Genomic DNA, 23,582 nt, shown 5'->3' with positions numbered 1-23,582 from the left:
GCAAGAAGTCTTTGAGAAGCTTGCTATTGCAATCCAAATAAAAGCCTGCTTCACAGGTGCTTGTGCTAAATGTGCGCGATCATAACCGGCAGCCGCATGAGGCTATTATCTCCGTGCAGCATTTGTTTCCCTCTGATCGCATTGAAAGGGTTGGAAAAAAGCTCAAAAGGTGTCAGTTTGTGAGAAAACAAAGCTGGATGTGTTTGAAATACTCCCAAAAAATGTAAAGAGCCCTCATTGGGTTTGGGAGTTATTAAGAGATAATGAAATGAATTTGTCCTCCAACTAATGACATCCAGAGGACACTTATTCCACATAGATCTAAAAACAACTCAAAATGGAAATTAAATATTAAATATGGCTTTAGGACTCAAAATGCAGCTTTTTGATGAAGAACAGCAGTGAAGCAGGTACATACTTCACTGAGCGAATAGGGAGTTCTAATCAAAACAAAGCATCACCACAGATACCTAATGAACCAATGCTGCAGCGTTCTGTAGTCTTTCTTAAAAGATCAGTTACACTAACAGCACCAGTGTGTATTACCATGAAGCAAAATACTCTTCACGGTGCATCTCAGTTCCATAGCGTCTGATCTGTGTGCTGTCTCATGTTGCTTATGTACTCATTTCCCCTAAGAATAATAAAAAAAAAAAAAAAATCATTGCCATTTTTGTCTGTAAAGTCAACACAATATGGAACACTTGGCACACAACTGTAGACACACATTTTAGGTGCAGAGAGCTTTTCAGGGATAAAAATGGCCTAAGCAATAATCAAACACTATGAGTCATTTCCAATAGTTCTGACTGTGCGAGTGAGAGGCGCAAGCATCTGGCTGACATGATAACCATTGATTTCCAAGCCAATAGATCTCTATTCTCCAGTGTCCCCCCCTCTCTCTTCCTATGCAATACACTCCCACATCAGTGGGCCTTGTTGAAACAGGCCTGTTAATGAGACAAACTGCCAAGCAAGAAGACTTCAAAAGAGCAAATCAGCAACAGGGTTTAAGCATCCAAAAAGAATCTGGCAAGCTTTATGAATTCTTCATGTATTAGTCATATGCTTGAAACTTCAGAGGCTTGGGTGAGATAATGCAGGGTTCACAGACATCCCCACCAATGCCAGAATACACGAAAACATGTTTAAAGATAAGTAGTTTTAAATGCAGGAGCTGGAGGATTTGTTTTCTGTTAGCCTCTAATTAGCTTCAATAAAGTCGGGCTCACCCATGTTGAGAAGTCGTGAAATTCTCTTGGTTAAAGACCCCTGTTGGCTGTCTACTCAGGATTTGCTTCACCTTCTAGATTCGCACACTAGCTGGAGTCAAACCAGCCCTGGTTTACAACTGGGGATGTAATGCAACAGAGAAGGGTATTTATATTCACTTATTGCACATGAAGCAATTTTGATTGACGTTGCAAAATCAGTTAAGAAATCTTGAAGGACACAGCCGGTAGTTTCCACTGACAGCTGAAAGGGAGAAAATTGTGGGGTCTGGTGTTTGAGTGAGTGAACCCACAATTAAGTGGATGTGTTGAGGAAGGATACGGGCAAAAATCAGGAAGTTATTTCCATTTTACATCATCATCAGCTGCTATAGCAACTGGCTGCTATGGCTACTGGGTCATCAAAATGTAGAGATGATTCAAAATCTGTATTTGAAGGGTTAAAAATGAAACCCTTGCTTGTTTTCTTACTAAGAGTTGTTTGAGAAGTGAAAATGAAGGTGGCGCCAACAAATGGTTAGCTCATCTCAGCATAGACACGGGAAATAGCATTCTGACTTATACGTTGTGAATAAAAGATGGAAGATGTATGCAATTCACTGTTTTCTGGACATCCATATTGAATCCTTATGTTCAGCATTATGGATGGTGCCATTGTGGGTTTTTTTTTTGCGAAGTGACCTTATTTGGATAAGAGGGTAGAGGACTAAGGTATCAGCTAATGCTAGCTTCTTGGTTTACAAAGCAATTCTACAGGCTGTATGAGCACATTGCATAGACCGATAGATGCTTTATTAGACCAAACCTATATAAAATAATAGAATTTCACTTTCCAAAACCAAAACACAGAACATCTCCTGGAATACAGTTACAAATATGGTAACATTGGAATTAAGACTGTATATGAAAGATGGATGTGAGTTTGTTTGAAACTGTGAGTTCACCATTTTGGCTATCACCATGAATCACCATGTATGAATCAAGTAAGAAGTGGGGTCACTTTCTCATTAACTAGAATATTTTAAAAAATTTAATTAAATTGAAGACCATTAGAAAGAATGCAGATTTACAAACTTCACATCCATCCCTCATATACATTCTCTGATCTGGCTCCATTCAAAGGAACAAACTTTGTCTACTACAACCTATAAGACTAACTAGTTCAGTAGCCCCTATACTTAAGTATAGCTGCTTCTTTATTCATGGGAGGTCACCGCAGCACATGGATCCACACACACCAGGGGCTCCTCCAGTAGATTTGCGCCTCCTCCAAGTCTCAAACTGGGGAACTTTTTCTTGTCAAGTATTAACCACAATAATACAGATCCACTTTTTAGCTCCTTTACTGACTGAACCTACAGTATATCGAGCAACACTGGGTTTTCTCTGCAGTGAAATTTCCCCAGAGGATTACCTTAAATATGTCTAATTTTATGAGACTTCACTTTCAGGTATTTATTACATTCTGGAAATTTTTGATAAACCTTTCACCACCAGGGGCACCATTTTACCAGTGTTGTCATGTGTTAACATGTTTTCAGATTATTACTGTTAGTCTTTTAATGGTTCAAATTTCATCTTCTCCCTCTACATCTCCTCAACAGGTTTTGACTTTTTTCCAGGCTGCCACTGTAAATAGGAATGTGTTATTAATGACCAGCATTGCAATAAACTTCTGTTCTATAAAATCATTGTTTCTCAGCTTTTTTCTTTCTTTTTCTTTTCATTTTTCTTTAAATTATGTTAAAAATAGTCAATGAAAAGCTTCCATGATTTAACTGTGGTTACATTTTAGATCACTTCCTGAAATGTTCTGCATTCTTCTAGTCACCAAGCTCTTTTGCCCTCAGGTTGATTAGCCATTCAGCGGGTGGCCTCCTTCTCTCGATACACCATCATCCTCATCTGCGGTCTGCTTTGATGATACACTGGAGACTGGGAGCTGCAGCAGGTCAGCAGAGCTTCATTCACTGCATGCTTGCGGGGAAGAAACTACTCTTTTATCAACTGACACATGAATATTTATGTCTTCACTTTGGTAGGGGGGTATAGAGAAAGTTATTTCAGCCCTGCTTTCAGAAAATATGTTGTTCTGCATCACCGGTTAAAGTAATGTCTGCTAACATGTTATTGAAATGGAGCTGACAGTTCTTCTTATGTGCTAAATCAAAAGAACAGCATGACATATTGTTGCTGGATGCTGAATATAACAGCAAACCGCCCAATGTGGAGATGGTGATCAAGTTCAATTGTAGTTCACAATAAAAATTAACCATAAAGACACTGCAGCATTCATTTAGCCAATCATCTCAGCTGGTAACTGGATGTGCAGAAAGCAATTCAGGAATACAATTTGCAATCTTGTGTAGAAACTCTGAAAAATATTGTTTGGCTGCTTTTTGGACAAAATGCACTAATTCAAGAGACAATTTCACAGATACACAAAACGAATCAATGAAATAATCACACTATTGTGGGACACAAGAAGCTGAGTATTGAATACTCACACTGCCACTAAATAAGACTTTTCTACTAGCAAAGTCTATCAAATAAAGTTGGCTAAGTGCTCTAAGGTTGCCCTAAGGGCTTCTAAAACTTCTTTCAAAATGAAATGAGATGGGATTTTTAAATGGACCTCTTATTCATTTAGAAAAATAAAGGCATTGACTAAATAAATGTAAAGCTTATATAGATGAATTATTAAAAAACGTTGATGGGTACTCATCAATTCATAAATATTTTGCAATAATAAATGTTGAAAATATGAAAATTGCCTTTTTTTTTATTTGCATGTCACAAAATAGTTAGTGAAACCTCATTTCAACCTCTCTAATTGTACATTTCAGCCATTGCATTATTATAATTTAGTAGCGCTCCATCAGGGCAAGCAAGGCAGGCGAGCAGTGCTTACCCAGTGAAATCTAAAAGGGAAAGCTATCTCTCTCTGTGCATCTCAAAGTGCGTTCTAGCATAAAGCTTCTTGTCTATTTATACCCATCCTTTAAATTATTGCCGCTTTGTAGCCATAACTAGCTAGAATCTCTCCAGAAACAGGCTTAACTCTGCTTGACCACATTCTGTTGGAGTCATAAAGTGTCTTTTGATTTCATTGTATAGCATCAGTTGCTTGTGTCCCATTAACAAAGGCTGGAGCTTGTCAAACTGTGAGGCCAGTCACTTATTCTTGTTGCTTGTGCATCTGGATTGTGGATTAACCTCCAGTCTTTGATGGGACACTGATGGTGGGCTAGATCAAGTGTCATACACACTTCAAAACACAATGGTTATGCTGAGCAATTAAATTCTTACTTTGTGAGTACCCTATACAGAATTGAAATAAATAACTAACTTAAAATAAAATGAAAGAACAAGTATATAGAAAAATAAACTATAAATAATAAAGTAAGTGCCATATATACAGATGAAAAAAGGCAGGTAATCACAGTTTGATAATCAGTTAGGGGTTCAGTAGCCTGATGGCCTGTGGATAGAAACTTTTAGTCTGGTTGTTCTTGCTTTTACACTCCTGTAACATCTGCCAGACGGGAGGAGTGTGAACAGTGTGTGCTGTGGGTGGATGCAGTCTTTGATGATGTTGTGTGCTCTCTTTATTAACCGGGTATTATAAGTGTCCTGTAGTGATGGGAAGGCAACTCCACAGATGAATTGTGCTGCTTTGATGACACGCTGGAGAGCCTTCCTGTCCTGAGTAGTGCAATTTCCATACCACACTGTGATGGAGTTTGTCAGGATGCTCTCCACTGTGCATCTGTAAAAGCTGCTGAGGAGCTTGGGGGATAATCCAAATTTGCTCAGCTTCCTTAAGAAGAAGAGTCTCTGTTGAGCCTTATTGACAATCTGCACTGTGTTGTAGGTCCAGGTGAGATTGTCACTGATGTGAGTGCCGAGGAATTTGAAGGTCTTCACCCTCTCCACCTGAGTCCCGTTGATGGATAATGGGGCATGCTGGTCTCTCCTCTTCAATAATCATCTCCTTAGTATTCTCTGTATTTAAGTAGAGACTATTTTCCTGGCACCAGGACACCAGATGGGCCACCTCTTCCCTGTAAGCTGCTTCCTCTCCCCCAGTAATCAGCCCAATGATGGTGGTGTCATCAGCAAACTTGACAATAGAGGTATTGCTCTGGGAGGGGACGCAGTCATAGGTGAAGAAGGTGTACAGCAGTGGATTGAGCACACAGCCTTGTGGGGTCACAGTGCTCACTTTCTTTGTGCCTGATAACTCTGACTGCCTGAGGTCTGTCTGTAAGGAAGTCCAAGACCCAGCAGCAGAGGGAGGGTGTTAGTCCAAGGATGAAGAGCTTTTCAACCAGTCTGCTTGGGATGACAGTGTTGAATGCTGAATTTTAGTCTATAACCAACATTCAAACATAAGTGTCCTTATTTTTGAGGTGTGAGAGGGCTGTATAGAAGGCTGCATTAACATTGTCAGTTGAACGGTTCTGATGATATGCAAGTTGCAGGGGATCTAATGTGTTCAGAATGGATCTTTAATATGGGACATGACCATCCTCTCAAAGCACTTCATTACAAGTGAAGGGAGTGCGATGAGACGATAGTCATTCAAACAGGGTGTGTTGTTTTTCTTGGGGAAGGGCACTATAGTGGTGGACTTGAAGCATGTAGGGACAGATGACTGGGAGAGGGAAAAATTAAAAATATCTGTAAAAACCTCAGCCAGCTCTGAAGAGCAGACCCTCAGAGCATAGCCGTGGATGTTGTCAGGGCCAGGTGCTTTTCGGGGGTTGGTCATCCTCAGTGTTATAGTAATAGTGTTTCTCTACTGTATGTGATCGTTGAGTACAAGCACTGAATGTTAGCCACATAAACTAGCACTAGAACAATAAATACAATTGGGTGTGTCACCTACTAGACAGACCGCTACTTCATCTACTTTTACAACTCTTATTTTTAGGGGACTGCTCATAACTTGTACATGGCTGAAAGAGGACACAATTTTACACTGCTTTATTCAGATGGTTTACAATCCAGAACAGCTGGGAACCAGAATTTAGAAATAAGGTGAAACTTCATGCACTAGTGTGAAAATTGCTAAAAATGGATTGTAGCAAAAAAAATGGGATGGAATTGAAATAAAGAAAAAAAGCCAGTATGATATTTCAAAAACAAGTTCAAGTGATTTTTTGTATAGATGTGTCCAGATTCAGCTCCTTTCACTGTTGGCTGTGGCTATGAACTTGGACAAGAATCAATGTCCAGTCTTATTTTTGCACAAAGCAATGTTTTAAGTCCTCCGAGTTAGACCTCTGGAGATGAGGGTGAGTCCAAGCATACCCTGTAGCTGTATCAGTTTAGTTCTCCATCCTTTCTTCTACCTTCTTCTTTCAGGGATCTTCAAACAGAGAAGAACTGTGTTTCTGCCTTTTTTTTTTTCTCCACAGTTTGTGTCTTAACATGCTGCCAAATCCCCAGGCATCACAACAGGGAACCATTTACTGTCTGTACCTGACAGATAAAACATGTACCCTGTTGTACTCATTGACACACCTGAGGCTCCTAGCAATCTGCTTAATCTCCATCTGCTTGTATTTTCTGACCAATGCAGGTTGTTGATACAGTAGATCCTCTAGCAACCCTTGTGGCTTACTTTGGAAAATTGCTGCAAAGGTAGTCCTTGCTCCAATTTGGTTTCACAATTGCAAGGGAAGGGAATAATCTTAGTCAACCCTACTGAAGCGAAACCTTCTTCAAATGAAAGACAGTGGTGTTGGGATCAAACAAGATTCAAATTCTAGCCTCTTCCCCAGCCTACAAAAATAGCTCTTCAAATGAGAGCTTAAGCGGTTGAAAAAGAAATAACTGGGATGCACAGGTTTGCCTGTGGAAATGACTGAGAGTAAAAGCTAGGTCATAGCTTTCCATAGTTGAACAGCATAGGCCTTGGTGCACTAAAGACAACTCCTTGGGGACTCTGGAACCACAAGGCAGCACATCCACTGCTTTGTTCTTGGACACAGAGCTGTTGAGCAGTTTTTCAAAACTCTAAGTATTACCATGAACAGTTTCTACAAAGACGGGGAGCTTATACTATTTGGCTGCCCCATGACACTAGGTGGCATTTAAGCAAATGCTCTTTCTGTCTTCCGTACCTACAGACCAACTCTCTGTACTCGCTTTTATGCTAGAGGCTTAACTAAAAGTCCGTCTGAGCCACAGGACAACTGCTACCTCAGAACTACCATGATGGTAGTGTGAGAAGGTGTAAAAGAAGAATATCAATCTGCAATAGTAGATCTTCTGCACCGCTTGGGCGCCATGTAGCTGTAAACACACAATGCGCTGTGTACACAACCCAATGAGACAGAGACATTTACTGTGGGAGGTGGTGTTTAAGTGACCCAATGAATGTACTGTTCCCATCTTATTAGCTTTGTTTTGGTCTCCACAGATTTCTGAATTAATTACTTAGCTCTTTAGGCCTTTTGTTTGTCACTTGCCAGTTGTTAATTTTGCTGTTTGAAGCTGACCAGTTTATGTATACAAATCTTAACAGAGATAAACAGTTGTGGAATAAATGCACCAGATACCAGACACACTGGTAGTGCTGCTTTTATATATGCCAGAGTTGTTTCAGTCCATGTAGGCCCAGTCTAGGCAGACCCATAAGGTCCACAGTGGACAGCTCACTGTGGGAACCTGTAAGAGCATGAACTGTGGGGCCCACATATTACAGGGCAAAATGTCTACATGGGGCCCCCATGAAGGTTTTTTTATGGGCAACACATACAGGGCTTGGCCACAGAATACCATCATGAAGACCCCAGGGGGTAAAACTACTGTGGGGCCTGTATGGGCTAACAAAAACGAGCCTCCATCTGGGTTTTCTGTAGGCAAGCCCGCAATGAGGTCCCCACAGAATTCTCTCTCGGATGTTCGATGCCCCACATAGGCTACCCTACATGGGCCCCACATGGGTTTTCTGTCAGCACACCCATTGGCTTCCCCATAGAAAACCCATATAGGAGCCCCAAAGGGCAAAACTACTGTGGGCACACCCACTTGGGGCTCACATGCGTTATGCACTGTATGCCTGCACATTCATATTTGATGGGGTGTGTTTCCCAACGCTTAGGCCAAATGGCAGTCAGTTTAATCAAAACTGCCATCAAGGGTAGAGAGCTCACAACCCAGCTCTGCACCAGAGACAGTGATGTAAACTTTGAGCCTTATTTAACAGTACTTTGGATTGTGGTCAGTACATGGCAAAACACTGAAACCTTAACTGTGCTGACTCTGTGTGTAGCTCAGATCCCGTACGGTTTCATCATTTCTTGTTTCATGTTGAGGAAAAGAAAAGTGCTGCTTGTGCAGTGACTTAAACCTGCATTCCTTCTAATGGCCAGCAGGTGGCGACTCCTCAGTTTATCTTAATCACTAGTTTCAGATTCAAAGTCTTTCCATTGATGAGAGCGCATTCCTCTCTCCTCACATCCCATTTCAATAAAAGGAAGGTGACAATTACCAAATACTCAAGTTGCGGCTTCAAAATAGTAGTCTTAATGGAGGACGTAACATTGTCCATGCCTTTGTGCCTTTACATACAGTCTATTTTCTGAATGAGCAGTCGCATCACAATCCTCCTGTTTTATTTCCTCTCCTACAGGTGGATAGCTTTAAGGGAACATTTCACATTCTTAGAAAAAAGGAGACAAATGCACTGGTGTGACAGATGTCCCCTAGTCTGGTGGTACCATACCAAAACTCATTTGTTTTAAAATGACTTATTTAGCTGTAAGTGCTTTGTATATTTCATGAGGACCAAATGGCACTGTCTCATTCTTGCAAAATGTTAGAGTCTCCATGGACTGGCAGAATAAGTCTCCTGGTGGCAAAGGGAAGTTCAGTTTAAAGCATCTCCCCCTGGGTGTGGTTCATTCACAGAGTTAGGACGCTCAGCAAAGTCTGTCCTGTCTCAGCACCACATGGCAAGTGTCGTGCCGCTGCAATAATAGGTCGTGCCTCATTGAGCAGGCTTATTGGATCTTCCTCAGAAGTGAGGTAAGTGGTGTGCTAAATTGAATACAATTCATAGTTTTTGGCGGAGACTTGATCTGCTATTACATTAGGCGTGAGAGAATTACATAGGCAGAGACAATACTGCAGCTGATCAACTGTTACAAGATGCCTGTGGCCTTCATAAAATCACATTTCAATCACCTCAGCAGTCTCAGGTGACTCACTGTAAATGAGGACAAATGAGAAAATTAATATGACACCCTTCAATTTTTGGGGCCACAGTGCCAAAAGCCATTGCTAATTGAAATTTTCAATCACACTAAAGAATAGAGAGAATTACAAAATAAAATCACACCAACAGTAGCCAGTGTAGACCAGCTAGTAAGTATGCATGATTCAGTGAAACTCAATCTGTCATAGCTGACAGCTCTTTTCTGATACTTCAACTAAAGGTCTGTGCATTCAACCTGAATTTCCATTTGGGTTCTTGCACAACAGTACGCCTTGTTTCAGCGTCACTGACTTCACTCTGCAGATGATCAAAACTCTGTAAACAAGCTACGAAATGTGTCAACTTCGTGGTGTAGTAGTCAAGTAATCTTAAGTAATCGTCAACAAACTGACAGCTTGCACGGTGCAGCTATTTCACCCTCTGTCTCCAGATTTAGCAACAACAGACTAGATGGCAAAATAAATAAATAAACAATGCTTTCTTTGAAGGAAGCAAATTAGTGGTAATTAATCATAAGAATGTGACCTTGATTTAGTTTTATTTTCTTTTGCAGTCACGGAGGAAAGGTACTGCTGAGCTAATCTCATTCAGTTATTATGTTTTTAACCTTGGGCACCTGAAATCCTGAAGGCCTTGTACAGTAAGTGCAGGAATAAAAAGAATGAAATATGTTCAATTTTGAAAACAACAACAACAACAAAACTGTGGAAAGGAGATTCATACCCTAATGTATGCTAATCTGTTGATACTGTGTGTACAGGAGCATGGTCTGCAAACATGCAAAACTCCCTTTAGAGTTCCATAGTGACAAATACTGCTTAGCTGGGTTTGGATTTGTATTTAGTACAATGTTGGCTAATACATGTAGCTATGAAACAAACAAGTACAAGCACAATAACACTGTGACAGCACATGCAATGCAGAAAAGTGCATCTTTAGCTCCCACAGTGGCTTCAGTGCAAAGTTTTTGATATAACTGATTTTCAGATTTAGTTAGGCAGAGCTTGAAAACAGAGCTTGGTAGAACAAAAATTTATAAGAAAAAGGAAGGAAAGTGTGTAAAGGAAAATAAAAAGAATATATATGTATGTATATTCTTGTATATTAGCACAAAAAGTAAGGACATTTTTGCATGGTTCTTTCACATGCTACTCAGACGCTGTTTGTTAAATAAATAATCTGTTCAATTCCCAAGATGTCTTGTTTCTTTGGACTTCAATCATCCACTCCAATAAAAAACCCTAAAAAAGACTGAATAGCAGAATAAGCTGTTTGGCATTGGCAGAGAAGATCTGGCAAATTTTTCTTGGGCACAACCCACATACTCAACTCTGCTGCTCAACCCACAAATGCATTTTCCTTACAAATGTGACATTTAAGGGGAAATAGGCTTTCAAACAGTGTAAGATTTATTGTCAAGAAGAATTGTTACAACACAGAAATAATCAACTAACACAAATTTCCTTACCTTTTGTGCTGTTTTTATAGAATATGTATACTGGTCCTGCCGGTCTGTTACTTTCTAGTATATAATGTTCATTTAACAGGATAAAATCATGTGTGTTTAAAAAGTGTTATGTTTCAGAAATAACTGACCAAACACAAATTTCCTTACTTTTTGTGCTAAGTTTATATAGACTATGTAGACTAGTAGCAGCTACCAGCTATGGCTGCTACTAGTCTAGCAGCTATGGCTAATAAAATTAATAAAACTTTGGTGACTCTCGATAAACAAGGCCAATCACTAGCTTATTTGAATGTCTGCCCTCTCATATTTTGAGGTAACAGGGAATCAGGGTGTGATTCTGGATTCTAGCCTGAGAAACGGCTCCTACATCCAAGGAATGCAGCAGTCGTGCACATTACCCACTCCCGACTCGGGATGGTAGTGACGAAAAATAGCAATACTGAATATACATTAATAAGGTTCCATTGGAGGGCAAGCAGTTGTAGTAATACCAGAGTGCTCAACTGAGTAGAACGACACTATATAAGAACCAGCAAAATTTTTGCCATTGCTATACTTTGTATTGTTTTAATCCCCCTTTTCCACAATGAGCCTAGTTTAATCTACAACACCAGTTTATTACTGCAGAGCAAATATTATTGCTGTATATGTATATATGTGTGTTCAGGCTTTACAATATTAACCTGTCAGCTGTTTTGCTGTCATTATACTGACTATTATAGAAACTGTTTTTTTAGCACTTGCACATTTACCCTGATTTCACTTGTGTCTTCTCTGAAGATGCCAATAGCCCCCACATGACTTATTCTGATTAAGACTTATTCTTAAGTAAATATTTAAAAAATAGATAAATAAACCAAAAAACCAAACTCACCATTGACCACCACCGCAATGTCCACAAAATCGATCTCCCCGCGGGCCTCTACGCTGGCTTCACAGCGGTACACGCCCTCGTTAGCCTTGGTCACCTGATGGATCTGCAGGTTGTTGTTTGGCAACACCTGGAACCTGCCTTCACAGCACGCGTGAAAAGGAGGACAGACGGACACCCAGGCAAAGGCAGAAAGGGAGAGCGGAAGTCGGAAATGACAAAAGAAAAACAGCGTATGATAGAGAGAGAAGCGAGATAAGAAAGTTAGGAAAACAGCAGGAGAAAATTGCCATCTCCACTCTTCAGTAGTTAGACTGTCAATCTTCACTTCAGCACATTTACCTGATAAAGTCCACACAGATAAACACCCATGCAATTACAGTTCCACGCAGTCTTCTATTGTGGCTATTGGGAGATTGGCCTGGATTGCTCCGGCCTCTATCTCATTTCTCTCAAGCAAATATATTTATAACCACGCATCGTAATTAGAGTGAAATGATTAAAGAAAAAAATTCTCCCCCATGTTTCATCATTACCTTGCTGCTGAAGATTTGAATTTCAATTAAAAACCATGACAGATTCAAGGGGTCACTCTTTCTAATCTGTTCAGGCATGCGTTTTGTCTGGAAGGAGGATGGGGAAGCGGTGTAGAGAGTTGTAAATCAGGGAGGAGGTGAAGAAGAAATAATGAGTCCTAGTCTGCTGGTTCTAACTACAGCACCTGCTTTCAGGGAAGAATGTTACTGAAAAGGAATCTCTCCTCTCAGTGAGTCTCTTCCTCTATCTTTCTTTTCTTTTAATATTAAGTAGACTACCCTCCTGACATTTAGCACTATTAATGCTAAAAAAGGGTGGTATTACCAGAAAGAGCTTTACAAATGACATACATCAGCCTTCCCTCAAATAGGATGGAAGATGATAGACAATAGCGCCGCATAAATCCACCCATTAGCTGGCTTTATTCCAAAAGATGCAGAGTGTTGGTTTGCATTTTATCTCACGGGAAGCGGCGTCTTCGAATGTCGCCATCCGACTGCTATATAATCCATCCTCTCAGTCGCTTGTTAACATCATTTCTGTCCAAGTTAGCCGCCTCCCTCCGGGCCTGATGGGGTTTCTATTCATAGAATTTTATACCTTTGTCTTATTGTGAATCCACACAAAAGAAGGGAATAGCATTTCCCAGAGAAGTGAAGCTTTGCCACATTAGTGCGCCTTTGCAATAAGAAAGAGAGAGTGTTGGGCACACAGAGACTCACAAGCTTTTTTTTTTCCTCTCAATAATTGAGTGTTTTTGGCATGTTTTACATTCATCGTATACTCCCTTTGAGACTGTGGCTTACATGCAACTTTTATTATCATCATAAATTACTAAAATAGTCACGATCAGTTACACTGTTGGACCATCTGCTGTTAAGAAGAGGTATTTTAACCAAACGCTTTCCTTGATTCAGGAATTTGGAATAGTTTGATCCAAAAATGTTTCATACCTGTTTACATTGATAACATCCAAGCCATAAAAAACATAAGCTAATTGTAACTACTGTCTTAAAGCTTCATATTTATGAACTTCAGCATCTGCTTTTGTGAGCTGGATGTGGCCATCTTTGGATGTGAGGGTATGTGTGCTAAGTTAGCTGCTAAAACTAAGATGTTGATTTTACCAGGCTGTTTACATTATCTTTTAAACTGAGCATTTTACTGTGACAGTCTATGGGTATAAACACACCTTTGGAAACAGGCTCGAGTGGTCATTTTTGGAAAAGCATGTCTGAGGCTTCTACTTGTATCCTGTTGGTCATCTTCTTCTTCTTGGCACTTTACACATTTTTTGGAATGCAACTCAATCAGTGTGATACCATTGATAGGCCAGGCGTATCACATCATTCATGTACACAAACCAGCAAAACTGCTCTGTACCACTCTTAGTGGACAAAAACTCTGAAGGGCAGCTTTATTGTGTTTTTACCAAGATTATATGATTATATTATGCAACCCCAATTCCAAGAAAAGCTGCGATGCTATGTAAAATGTGAATCAAAACAAAATGTAATGATTTGCAAATCTTGTAAACCCATATTTTATTCACCAAACAAAAGTCAAATGTTTAAACTGAGAAAATGTGCCACTTTAAGTCATATTTAATTTGATGGGCATGATGGTAGAACAATGATTAGCACTGTTGCCAGAGTGCTAACCACTGAGCTCAAATCCACCATCTGGCCGGGGCTTTTCTGTGTGGTGTTTGCCTCATGACTCTAAACTGCCCATAGGTCTGAATGTGAGTATGAATGGTTGTCTGTCTCTTTGTGGTCCTGCGACAGACTGGCAACCTGTCCAGGGTGTACCTTTCCTCTTGCGCTATGGCAGCTGGGATAGACTGCAGCCACCCCTTGACCCCAGATTGGATAATCGGAAGAAGATAGCTGGATGGCAGCAATACCACTGTGTAGCATTCACTCTTATTTTCACAACAATACGTAAATGACTGGGAACTGAGACCAGTAGCTGGACCTCTGGGAGAGGAATGTTGTCCCATTCTTGTCTGACATAAGATTCTAGCTGCTCAAAAGTCTTGGGTCTTCTTTACTGTACTTTTCATTTCATGATGCATCAAAGGTTTTCAGCACCCGGACTCTTCTACTATGAAGCTGCGCTGTTGTAGTAGCTGCAGTATGCGGTTTAACATTGCATGAAAAAGACGTCACCTGAATGGGACCATATGCCGATCTAAAACTTGAATATACCTTTTAGCACTGAAGGTGCTTTTCCAGATGTTTAAGTTACCAATTCCATAGGCACTAACATACCCCCATAACATCAGAGATGGAAGTTTTTGCAGCTGATAACAAACCAGATGGTCTCTCTCCTCTTTAGCCCAGAGGATGTGGCATCCAAAAAGAATTTCAAATTCTGATTCATCTGACCACTTTGCCTCAGTCCATTTTAAATGAGCATTTCTGGATCATCTTTACATATGGCATCTTCTTTGCATGATTGAGTTTTAACCTGTATTTGTGGATGGCACAGAGAACTGTGTTCACACGCAGTGATTTCTGGAAGTGTTCCTGAGACCGTGCAGTCATTTCCATGACGGGATCATGCCGGTTTTTAATGCAGTGCTGCCTGAGGGCATCAGATTTCTCCAGACTGTCTGAACCTTTATGACGTTATGTACTGTAGATGATGAAGCATTCAAGGTCTTCACAAGTTCACAGTGAGGAACATTATTCTGAAATTGTTCCACAATTTGTAGCCGCGGCTTTTTGCTGTGGACTGACTACTGAACCTCTGCTCGTCTTTATTTCTGAGGAGCTCTGCTTCTCTAAGATTCTCTTTTGATACCCAATCATGTTACCGACCTGTTGCCAATTAAAGTACTTAGTTGTGAAATGCTCTTCCAGCCGTTTCTTTTTCAGTACACTTCCTTTTCCAGCCTTTTGTTACCGACGTCCCAACTTTTCTGAGACGTGTTGCTGCCATCAAATTCCGAACGAGCTAATATTCGTCTTAAACTGAAAGTTTCCTCACTTTAAAATGTGTTTTCAGTGTTCTATTGTGAATAAAATACTGATCATGAGATTTGCAAATCATTGCATTCTGCTGTATTTTGCATTTTTTTAATATTCTTGTAAAATTTTTGGTTTTGTTGCAGAAGTTACAGATACAGACATTTCATTACCTACTGTAATTTCGACATATTATATTTACTACATTTCAGACCCAAAAATATTCATACACTTTTTAACTTGATATTCCATTCCTGATAACGAGGCCTTCTGAATACCTTTGAAGTAACTTAACATGCAACTTTTTTTGTGACCTCAAATAGTGGAGCAGTAAAGTGTATAAATGTATGTAATAATTCTTTTTTAAAATCAAGAAAAACAGTGATAAAAATAGCCTACATTTGAAAGCAGGATGGTAAAACTTACTGTGGTGCTCCTCGGTAATCTCTCTGTCCTGGTAGTACCACACCACCACGGGCACCGGAGAGCTTATGACGTCACACACCACTTCTGCCGTCTCACCACTGCGGAACTCCTGCGGTGACTGAACATCCCGGAATGTCAACCTCTCTGCAAGATCAAACAAGATGGAGATTGAACAGCTTTCTTCCTCCCCCCCGCCTTCTGAGCATTCAGAACAGACAATTTATTGCAGGTCTGAACATCAAAAGGAAAATAAGCAGGCATTGCTGTGCTTTTATTGTACTGTTAACTATGCCTGTTTTGAGACAGAACGTAAAAGCTAGGGTTTAAAAAAATCTTTTAAAAATACATTTCCTTCCACTTCTTTGTCTGTGTTGCATCCTGTAAGGAACAAGTTTGCCATTTTAAGGTAATTTGCTGCTAATACTGTATGGTTTAAGAGTTAGGACGGTCAACTGGCTGCTTATATTGCAGCTAGACAAGAACAGTGAACAGTGCAAAAGTGCATCATATTTCAGGGAAAAAGTTGGATTAAATTTGTAAAGTTACAAGAAAAAAATACATAGTAACAAACATACATGAAAAAAAAAATTGGATGTTTTATGTTAAGAATCACATCTCAAGCAATTTATTGCCTAATTTGCAATCAGATCTGATAGTAAGGAAATAGGCCATGGGATTTTAGCACAAAAGCACCACATTATTACATGGTTGCAAAAAAACAACCCTTCCTGATTTTGACAAGTTAATAGCTGGTGTCCACTGTTTCCCCCATTGAAATCATGTGACTAATCTAAAAAAACATTAATCTAACTATACAGCCATTTCTCCATCCATCCATTTTCTTCTGCTTATCCAATTACAGGCTGTGGGTGGCATGGTGGTGCAGCGGTTAGCACTGTCACCTCACAGCAATGGATGTTTCTGTTTTGTGACAGACAGACCACAGACAGGATAAAAGATGGGTACAGCTTCTGAGCCTGAATAGCCAACAATTATTCAGATCACCCCTCTGAAGACAGTGCCAGCAAAAAGCGCTCAACTGGAGTGCATTAACAGGACTTTACAAACCAATGCGCAATGTTGTGGTGTCTGCGGCCATTATTTATACAGTCTGTGAGGCAGATCAACACTGCTATTCATATACACTGCATGCCACATACACACACATTCGCAGTAAACGTACAGTGCATTAATTCTCCCTGATAGCCCTAGTGTGCACAACAACTACATTATTAAGCATAGCTGTCATGTAAAATAATACCCATCAGTTCCTGCCTAATGTATTTGGAAAGACATACAGGAGAACAATTATGCATGCTGCAAATTGATGATGAGCTTTTACTCTGAAAATCAAATAAAGCAAAAGCTAAAATCCCTCTTTGAATGTTTTCTGGGACACAGATAAGACACTTCTGATGAAACAGCACCAGGTGACAGAAAAGTAACTGTTTCAACTTGCTGCCAGTCATAACCATTACCAAAAAATTAAAAAAAAATCGATGAGCAGAGTTATTCTGCAGCCTTTCTGATTGCAGAATTAGACAAATGCACAGGCAGGCTTTGATTCACTCTATCTTGGTTTCAGCCTTCTTTAATAGATTCCACTTGGTGCTGGTTTAAAGCTGCGTTGTCTTCCTGGCAAACGTTTTGCGTTTTTATGAGGACGCTGTTCTTGGACCAGCACTTCCTCACAAAGCTCACGTGATCTCTCTTCCAACTCCACTTTCCTTGCCTTTGATGTGCGTTCGGACCGGCTCTGCTAACGCCGCAGCCACCTGCTATCACCTGCGTGCTATATTGTGAGGATGTGAATAAATCAGCTACAGCTCCTCTATCAGTCCCTTCCCTTAGTGAGGCTTCAGCATTAGCATTTTGCTCCGTGATTTATGCCAGGCTGCTCCCCAAAATGAGCTTTCACTCCCCGGCTGCATCCTCCGCCTGTGAACGTGTCTGGCATCTCAGTGTCTTCATTAACTTCAAGGATGCCTTTGCGTGATTTTGTCATTCACTCTGTTGGCTTCTTATCATCCCCCTCCACCCCATCCCACCCACCTCCCTCCATTTGTGTTCTTTTTATTTGCAAAATCTGCTTTCTCTCCCTCTGTCTCCCTCTCAGGTTTGAACACTTCTGGTGCCACTTGTTCCTTCTGTTTGTATCCATTTCCTGTCTCTTTTGTAGTCATGCTGCTCTACAAGAGAATCAGTAAGGGAAACATCCTCTCTGGAGTAACACTCTACTGCACACTTGACACTGGCGAATTGAGAATGTACTCAGTACTCTGGAGTTTCTTTGCTGTCATTCGCGGAGACATCACTGCGAAGATAACTGTCTGATAAGTTGATGGGCCAATTTCCCTGGACCTGTCTCAACTGTGATACAGATTTATTTCCATGTACTGACCAATTTAGCTGGATTTGGAAAATGGGCTTGTACAGCATTATTGCTTTGCCCATTAATAAACTAACTGGCTCAGACATTGTACTGACTTACTCTATCATGAATATGATTTTCTGTCACTTGGTACAGCTGCAAACATTGCTGCAGTTAATTGATGTTTTTGGGTTTTGCCAACAGGTAAGCAAAGATTTAAAACAGGTTTCCATCTTCTGTTTGGAAAGCAAAAGGGTTTCCTTACTTATAGTTACTATTTTGACTGGATACGTCTGTTCACAATAACAAATACAGGTAGACTATTTGACTGCACTGACAGTTGTGTTTGGGATCACTGTCATGCTGAAAAATGAAGCTGCTGCCAATCAGATGCTTATTTTATGGTACTGCATCATCGTGTTCATAATTTCATCAATTTTGACAAGATTTCCAACACCGCTGACTGCTATGCTGCCCCAAACCATGACAGAGCCTCCACCGTGTTTTACAGATGGCTGTAGATGATCACTGATTCATCACTCCACAAAACCCGTTGTCACTGATTTTCAGTCCAGTTATTGTGTGCTTTGAGCTCAAGCTGCATACAATTTTGAGATACAGTAATCCCTCACTTATTGCAGGTGTTACGTTCCAGGACCACCCGCGATAAGTGAAAATTCGCGAAGTAGGGACGCTATATTTATTTTAATACTTATACATTATTTTAGTAGTTATACACTATTTTAAGTTTTTATAAACCCTCCCCACACACTTATACACCAAATATATACATTACTGTGCAACACGTACTACGCATATGTAGAACGAGTACCGCAAAAACCCGCAAAACAGTGAAAATACCGCAATAAATATTTTACACTAATATTGATTGAAAACCCGCGAAACAGCAAGTCCGCGAAAAGCGGACTTTTGTTATTATTTTATTTTTTGGGTAAGTTGTCTGTTATATATAAAACACTGATTTATCTTGAGTAGGCTTGAATGATTCATAGGTTAGTATTAAGTGGCTTAACACACAAACAAGAACATTCCTCTGGAAATGGTGGACTGGAATGACTGGACTGAAAAAGCAGCCAGTGTCCAAAGACAAACTTTGAAAGACCTTCAGAAAACTGGCTGGATCCTTGGTAGCAAAATATAAGAAAAATGAGGGGTGGTTCAAGACTGCAGAACTCATATTATAGTAAGCATATTGTATTACACTGAAGTACTAACAGGAGTATCTGAGTCAAGTTAACAGCTCTGTGAGGCTATGGTTAGGCACAACAATGGCTTTGATTAAATTGTAATCTTAGCATTCTACACAGTCACGTTGACAAAGGTATCGTGCTAAGCAGGTTTATTATGGGCAGAATCATAGGTATGCATGTTATCATGCTGAAATCAGCTAATTACCACTTTTTTGTAGTTACGCTATATTTTCAAAAGCATTCACTTGTCTGCCTTGTCAAACATTTAAACTTCAGTGACATCCCATTCTTAATCCATAGAGTTTAATATGCTGTCGGTTCACCCTTTGCTGCTACAACAGCTTCAACTCTCACCCAAGGCTTTCCACAAGGTTTAGGATTGTGTTCATGGGAATTTTTGACCCTTCTTCCAAAGGGGCATTTGTGAGGTCAGATACTGATGTTGGATGAGAAGGCCTGGCTCACAGTTTCTGCTTTAATTCGTCCCAGAGGTGTTCTTCAGATTGAGGTCAGGAGTCTGTGCAGGCCAGTCAAGTTCTTCCACACCAAACTGGCTCATCCATGTCTTTATTAACCTTGCTTGCTGGTGTGCAGTCATGTTGGAACAGGAAGGGGCCATCCCCAAACTGTTCCCACAAAGCAGGGAGCATGAAATTGTCCAAAATGTCTTGGTATGCTGACGCAATAACAGGTTCTTTCACTGGAACTAAGGGGTTGAGCCTCACTCCAGAGAACACGTCACACTGCTATAGATTCCAGTTTACACCACTGCATCCAACACTTTGCATTGGACTTGGTGATATAGAGCTGAGATGCAGGTGCTCACCCATGGAAATCCACTTCACAAAGCTCTCTACAAACTAATCTGAAGGCCACATGAAGGTTGGAGGTCTGTGGTGATCGACTCTGCAGAAAGTTGGCGACCTTTGTGCACCATGCGCCTCAGCATCCGCCGACTCTGCTCTGTCATTTTATGCAGCCTACCGCTTTGTGGTCGAGTTGCTGTCATTCCCAATCGCTTCCACTTTGTTATGAAGCTTAGGTGTAAGTTCAATAAGAAAAATCTGAAATCACTCATCCGCATTCTTTCCCAGGTGTTACACCATTTCTCTATTTGACATCACTTCCACTTTCCCACACTGTCAAACTGAATGCTGGCCTCATCTCTTCTAGTCCAATCCTCTTTCTGCCTGCCTTCCTTGAGTCAATCAGCCTCCGCTCAGTGTGCTTTAAATATCACTGCTTACTTACTGTCATTCTCCCTTCCAGATTCATTTGTGGAACCCACCTCCTTCCAAGCCTCCATCTTAGTCTCCACCACCACCAGCGTCTAGACTCCAGGGAGTCTTGCCTAATTCCTATCTCTACCGTGATTCCCTTCAGCTTCAATGGGCCATCGGAGTCTAATCACCAAACAGCTATTTGTATTATCAGTAAATCTTGTTAAGTTTCTCCTAATGATCTCTCATTATTGAAAGAATACTACTAAGAGTTGTCTGTGGAATATTTGGTAACGGTACCATGCTGGAATTCACTGAGATCCTGAGAGCGACCCATTTTTTCACAAATGTTTGTAGAAGCAGTCTGCATGCCTAGGTGCTTGGTTTAATGTGTGGCCATGGAAGTGACTGGAAGACTCTGAATTCAATGATTTGGATGGGTTAGTAAATACTTTTGGCAGTATAGTGTATCTGGTCATAAACAGAAGCACTGAAGAAACAAACATTTTGACCTATAAATGAAAAACAAATTAGTTACTTAACATTTCATTCTGTCGAGGACTCCAAATAGCTGAATTTCATAGCAAGTCTTGTAATTAGTAGTAGACTGATCAATGCAACAAACTCATTGCTGGCTACTACTTTGTATTTCGATGAACTTCGTCAAAGTGTGGCACCAGTTTTTAACTCAAAGCTGATCTGACAATCCGCGCTGCATGATTACATCTGGCCATCGTACAGAAGTCAGCAACTACTGAGAAGATGTGGACACTCTGTCTCCCACAGGTCACGAATTTCATGTAGAACATGTTGTCGCGCGCAGGCCTGTGCACCAAATGAGGATTCCTCGTCTGTTCCGACTGTGTGCTGGCAGAACACCTGGCTGGATTTTTTTTTGGGTGGTTTACATCCACATGCTGCTCGTGAAATCTACACCGAGGGCCTGAGTGAGTGATGTCTGGTTACCATGGAAACAATGGTTTTAGGGAATTGGTTATGTGTTGAATGAGGCAAAGGCTGAGTGGTGGCAGGTGTGATTGAAGCTGTGATGTCTCCACTAATGGTTCGCTGGGAGAGGATGAAAAGGCAGGCACACAGCAGGTGATGATTTCCAGACTGTGTGTACACATAATTGTGTGTGACTGTGTGTGTGTGTCCGTGTATGTGTATGTGTATTCAAGTTCTGGAATCAAAATCCATGTACTTTGACATTTCCTTCAATTAAACGTCCTGTAGACTCCTGATCAAAGATGTACAGTATATGTGGGTTACTCACACCTCAGAGTTCACTTGGTTCTTATGTAATCTTTTCTGTTTGTAGCTGTTGCATCATAATCTTTGTCCTATCACCCATGAACAGACGGAGTTCCATCACAGAAATCCATATTATTTTTCACAGAACGGAATTAAAAATGCTCCAAAAGGCACGAAGCCCACAAACAAGAGTAGTGACTTGAATGTGGCTCAGGCTGACCTAGCAGCCTAGCAAAACCGGGTACACGTAAAAATACAAACATGTTTTTAGACTGGCCTATTTCTGTATTGTTGGCTAGAAAGTATTATAATTTAATGCAATAATATGCAACAGTCTTGAGCCACCCCTCATTTCTTTATATTTTGTTAGGAAGATGGGAAATGGGTGCAGCAATTTATAGAAACATATGCAAAGATACAACATGGTATCACCACCTTCATTCTTCAGCACAGCCTAAACTCTCTGAGGAAGCTTTCTTGTCATTTCTTCAAGTAGTCTTCATGAACAGTTCTCCAGGCTTTTTGAAGGACACTCAAAGCTCTTTCACAATGTTTTACAGGTGACTGTAGACACACACTCGCTCCTCTCCTCTCTGCTTACCTCCTTTGTACTTATTGACAATGATTCGAATGTTTCTCCCTCTGCTTCCTTTCATAAAGAATGGCTTTTTGACAGCCACCTTTCCACTGTGATGGAAATTTTAAGATTCTGCTCTTCTCTGTGTTAAGCTGTCCTGCTTGAATGGAAGGCTCCATAGTACCATGTTTTGTCCTTATATATACATCTATTACAAGATATACTCATCTGTACGAGTTCTCCTTTGCACAGAATGATCTGATTGTATTCTGTGACCATGGCGGATAGATAACTGGTCCCTATAAACGATTCTATGCTTGTTATTATTCTTTGTCAAATACCATGCAGACTGCAGCTGCACGCTGTATTGTTGTTTGACCCCTTTGCAAAGGCCAGTTAAAACCTCACAAAGACAACCTGTTTGTACAGATCGATTTATTTCAGCTTTACACCACTGAGACCATTTCTGATGAGACTTCACTGAACAGTAAATGGATCAACTGAAGACCCAGATGCATCTCTCAGGTCCTGTGTCAGGTTTTTGCTGCACCTTTTACCTATTTCTTAAGGACATGACTTTTAGACACTGTTCTTCTGCTGTAGATAGTTTGCTAGGCCTGCCATTTCTTCTTTTGTCCTCCTCTTGTCCAGTTTCATTAAATTGTTTAAGAATACACTGCACCCCATGCTGAGATATGCCAAGTTCTCAGCTTTGAGAATCACCCTGTTGGTGCAAAAAATACTATTTTATGCCTGCCAAACTGTGTTATCTTGCTTTTTTCTTTTTTGCACTTGAATTAGCCTAAAACATGTGTTTGTGTTATTTAGATCTACATTGTAATTTTCCCTAAAAGCTCCCTGCTCCAGGAGATGATCTTAGTGTTGCCAACAGCAGCTTACATGTTGTTCTCCTTTTATTTCCAGTGTTGTCTAAATTAAATCACAGCAATGAGCTAGTGGGGTTTCAGCTGGATGTCTTGCTGAACAACACTTTAAAGATGCAGGTTTCCTGATTACTGCTAGAATGGAATCAGTAAAAAAAGAAAAGAAAAAAAAGCCTGTACCCATCAACACTGTTTCCTGGGGAAAACATTAAGTTTTGCCCGGGAAATAGTGATTGGTCAGCAAGGCAGGTTAGCCTCGGTGCCCCATCCCTCATTATTCCTGACAGGATCCAAGTCCCATGGCATTACTAGCTGTCATTATACTTTAA

At 40.5% G+C, this 23,582-nt stretch overlaps 1 protein-coding gene across 1 annotated transcript in view; it reads right to left on the bottom strand.

Annotated features, from left to right (window-relative positions):
• The window catches only part of ncam2 (neural cell adhesion molecule 2), a 488,348-nt gene that overhangs the window by 91,362 nt on the left and 373,404 nt on the right, over positions 1-23,582 (bottom strand). The window contains exons 4-5 of the mRNA XM_030747061.1: positions 15,737-15,880; positions 11,805-11,942 (exon numbers count right to left, since the gene is read on the bottom strand). Of these exons, the coding sequence (XP_030602921.1) occupies positions 11,805-11,942; positions 15,737-15,880 (282 nt within the window). The remainder of the gene's footprint in view (positions 1-11,804; positions 11,943-15,736; positions 15,881-23,582) is intronic.

This window comes from Archocentrus centrarchus, chromosome 2 (genome assembly GCF_007364275.1).
Source record: "Archocentrus centrarchus isolate MPI-CPG fArcCen1 chromosome 2, fArcCen1, whole genome shotgun sequence".
NCBI lineage: Eukaryota > Metazoa > Chordata > Actinopteri > Cichliformes > Cichlidae > Archocentrus > Archocentrus centrarchus.
Note: the sequence above shows the minus strand (reverse complement) of the source record. Positions and strands in the feature narration are given on the sequence as shown.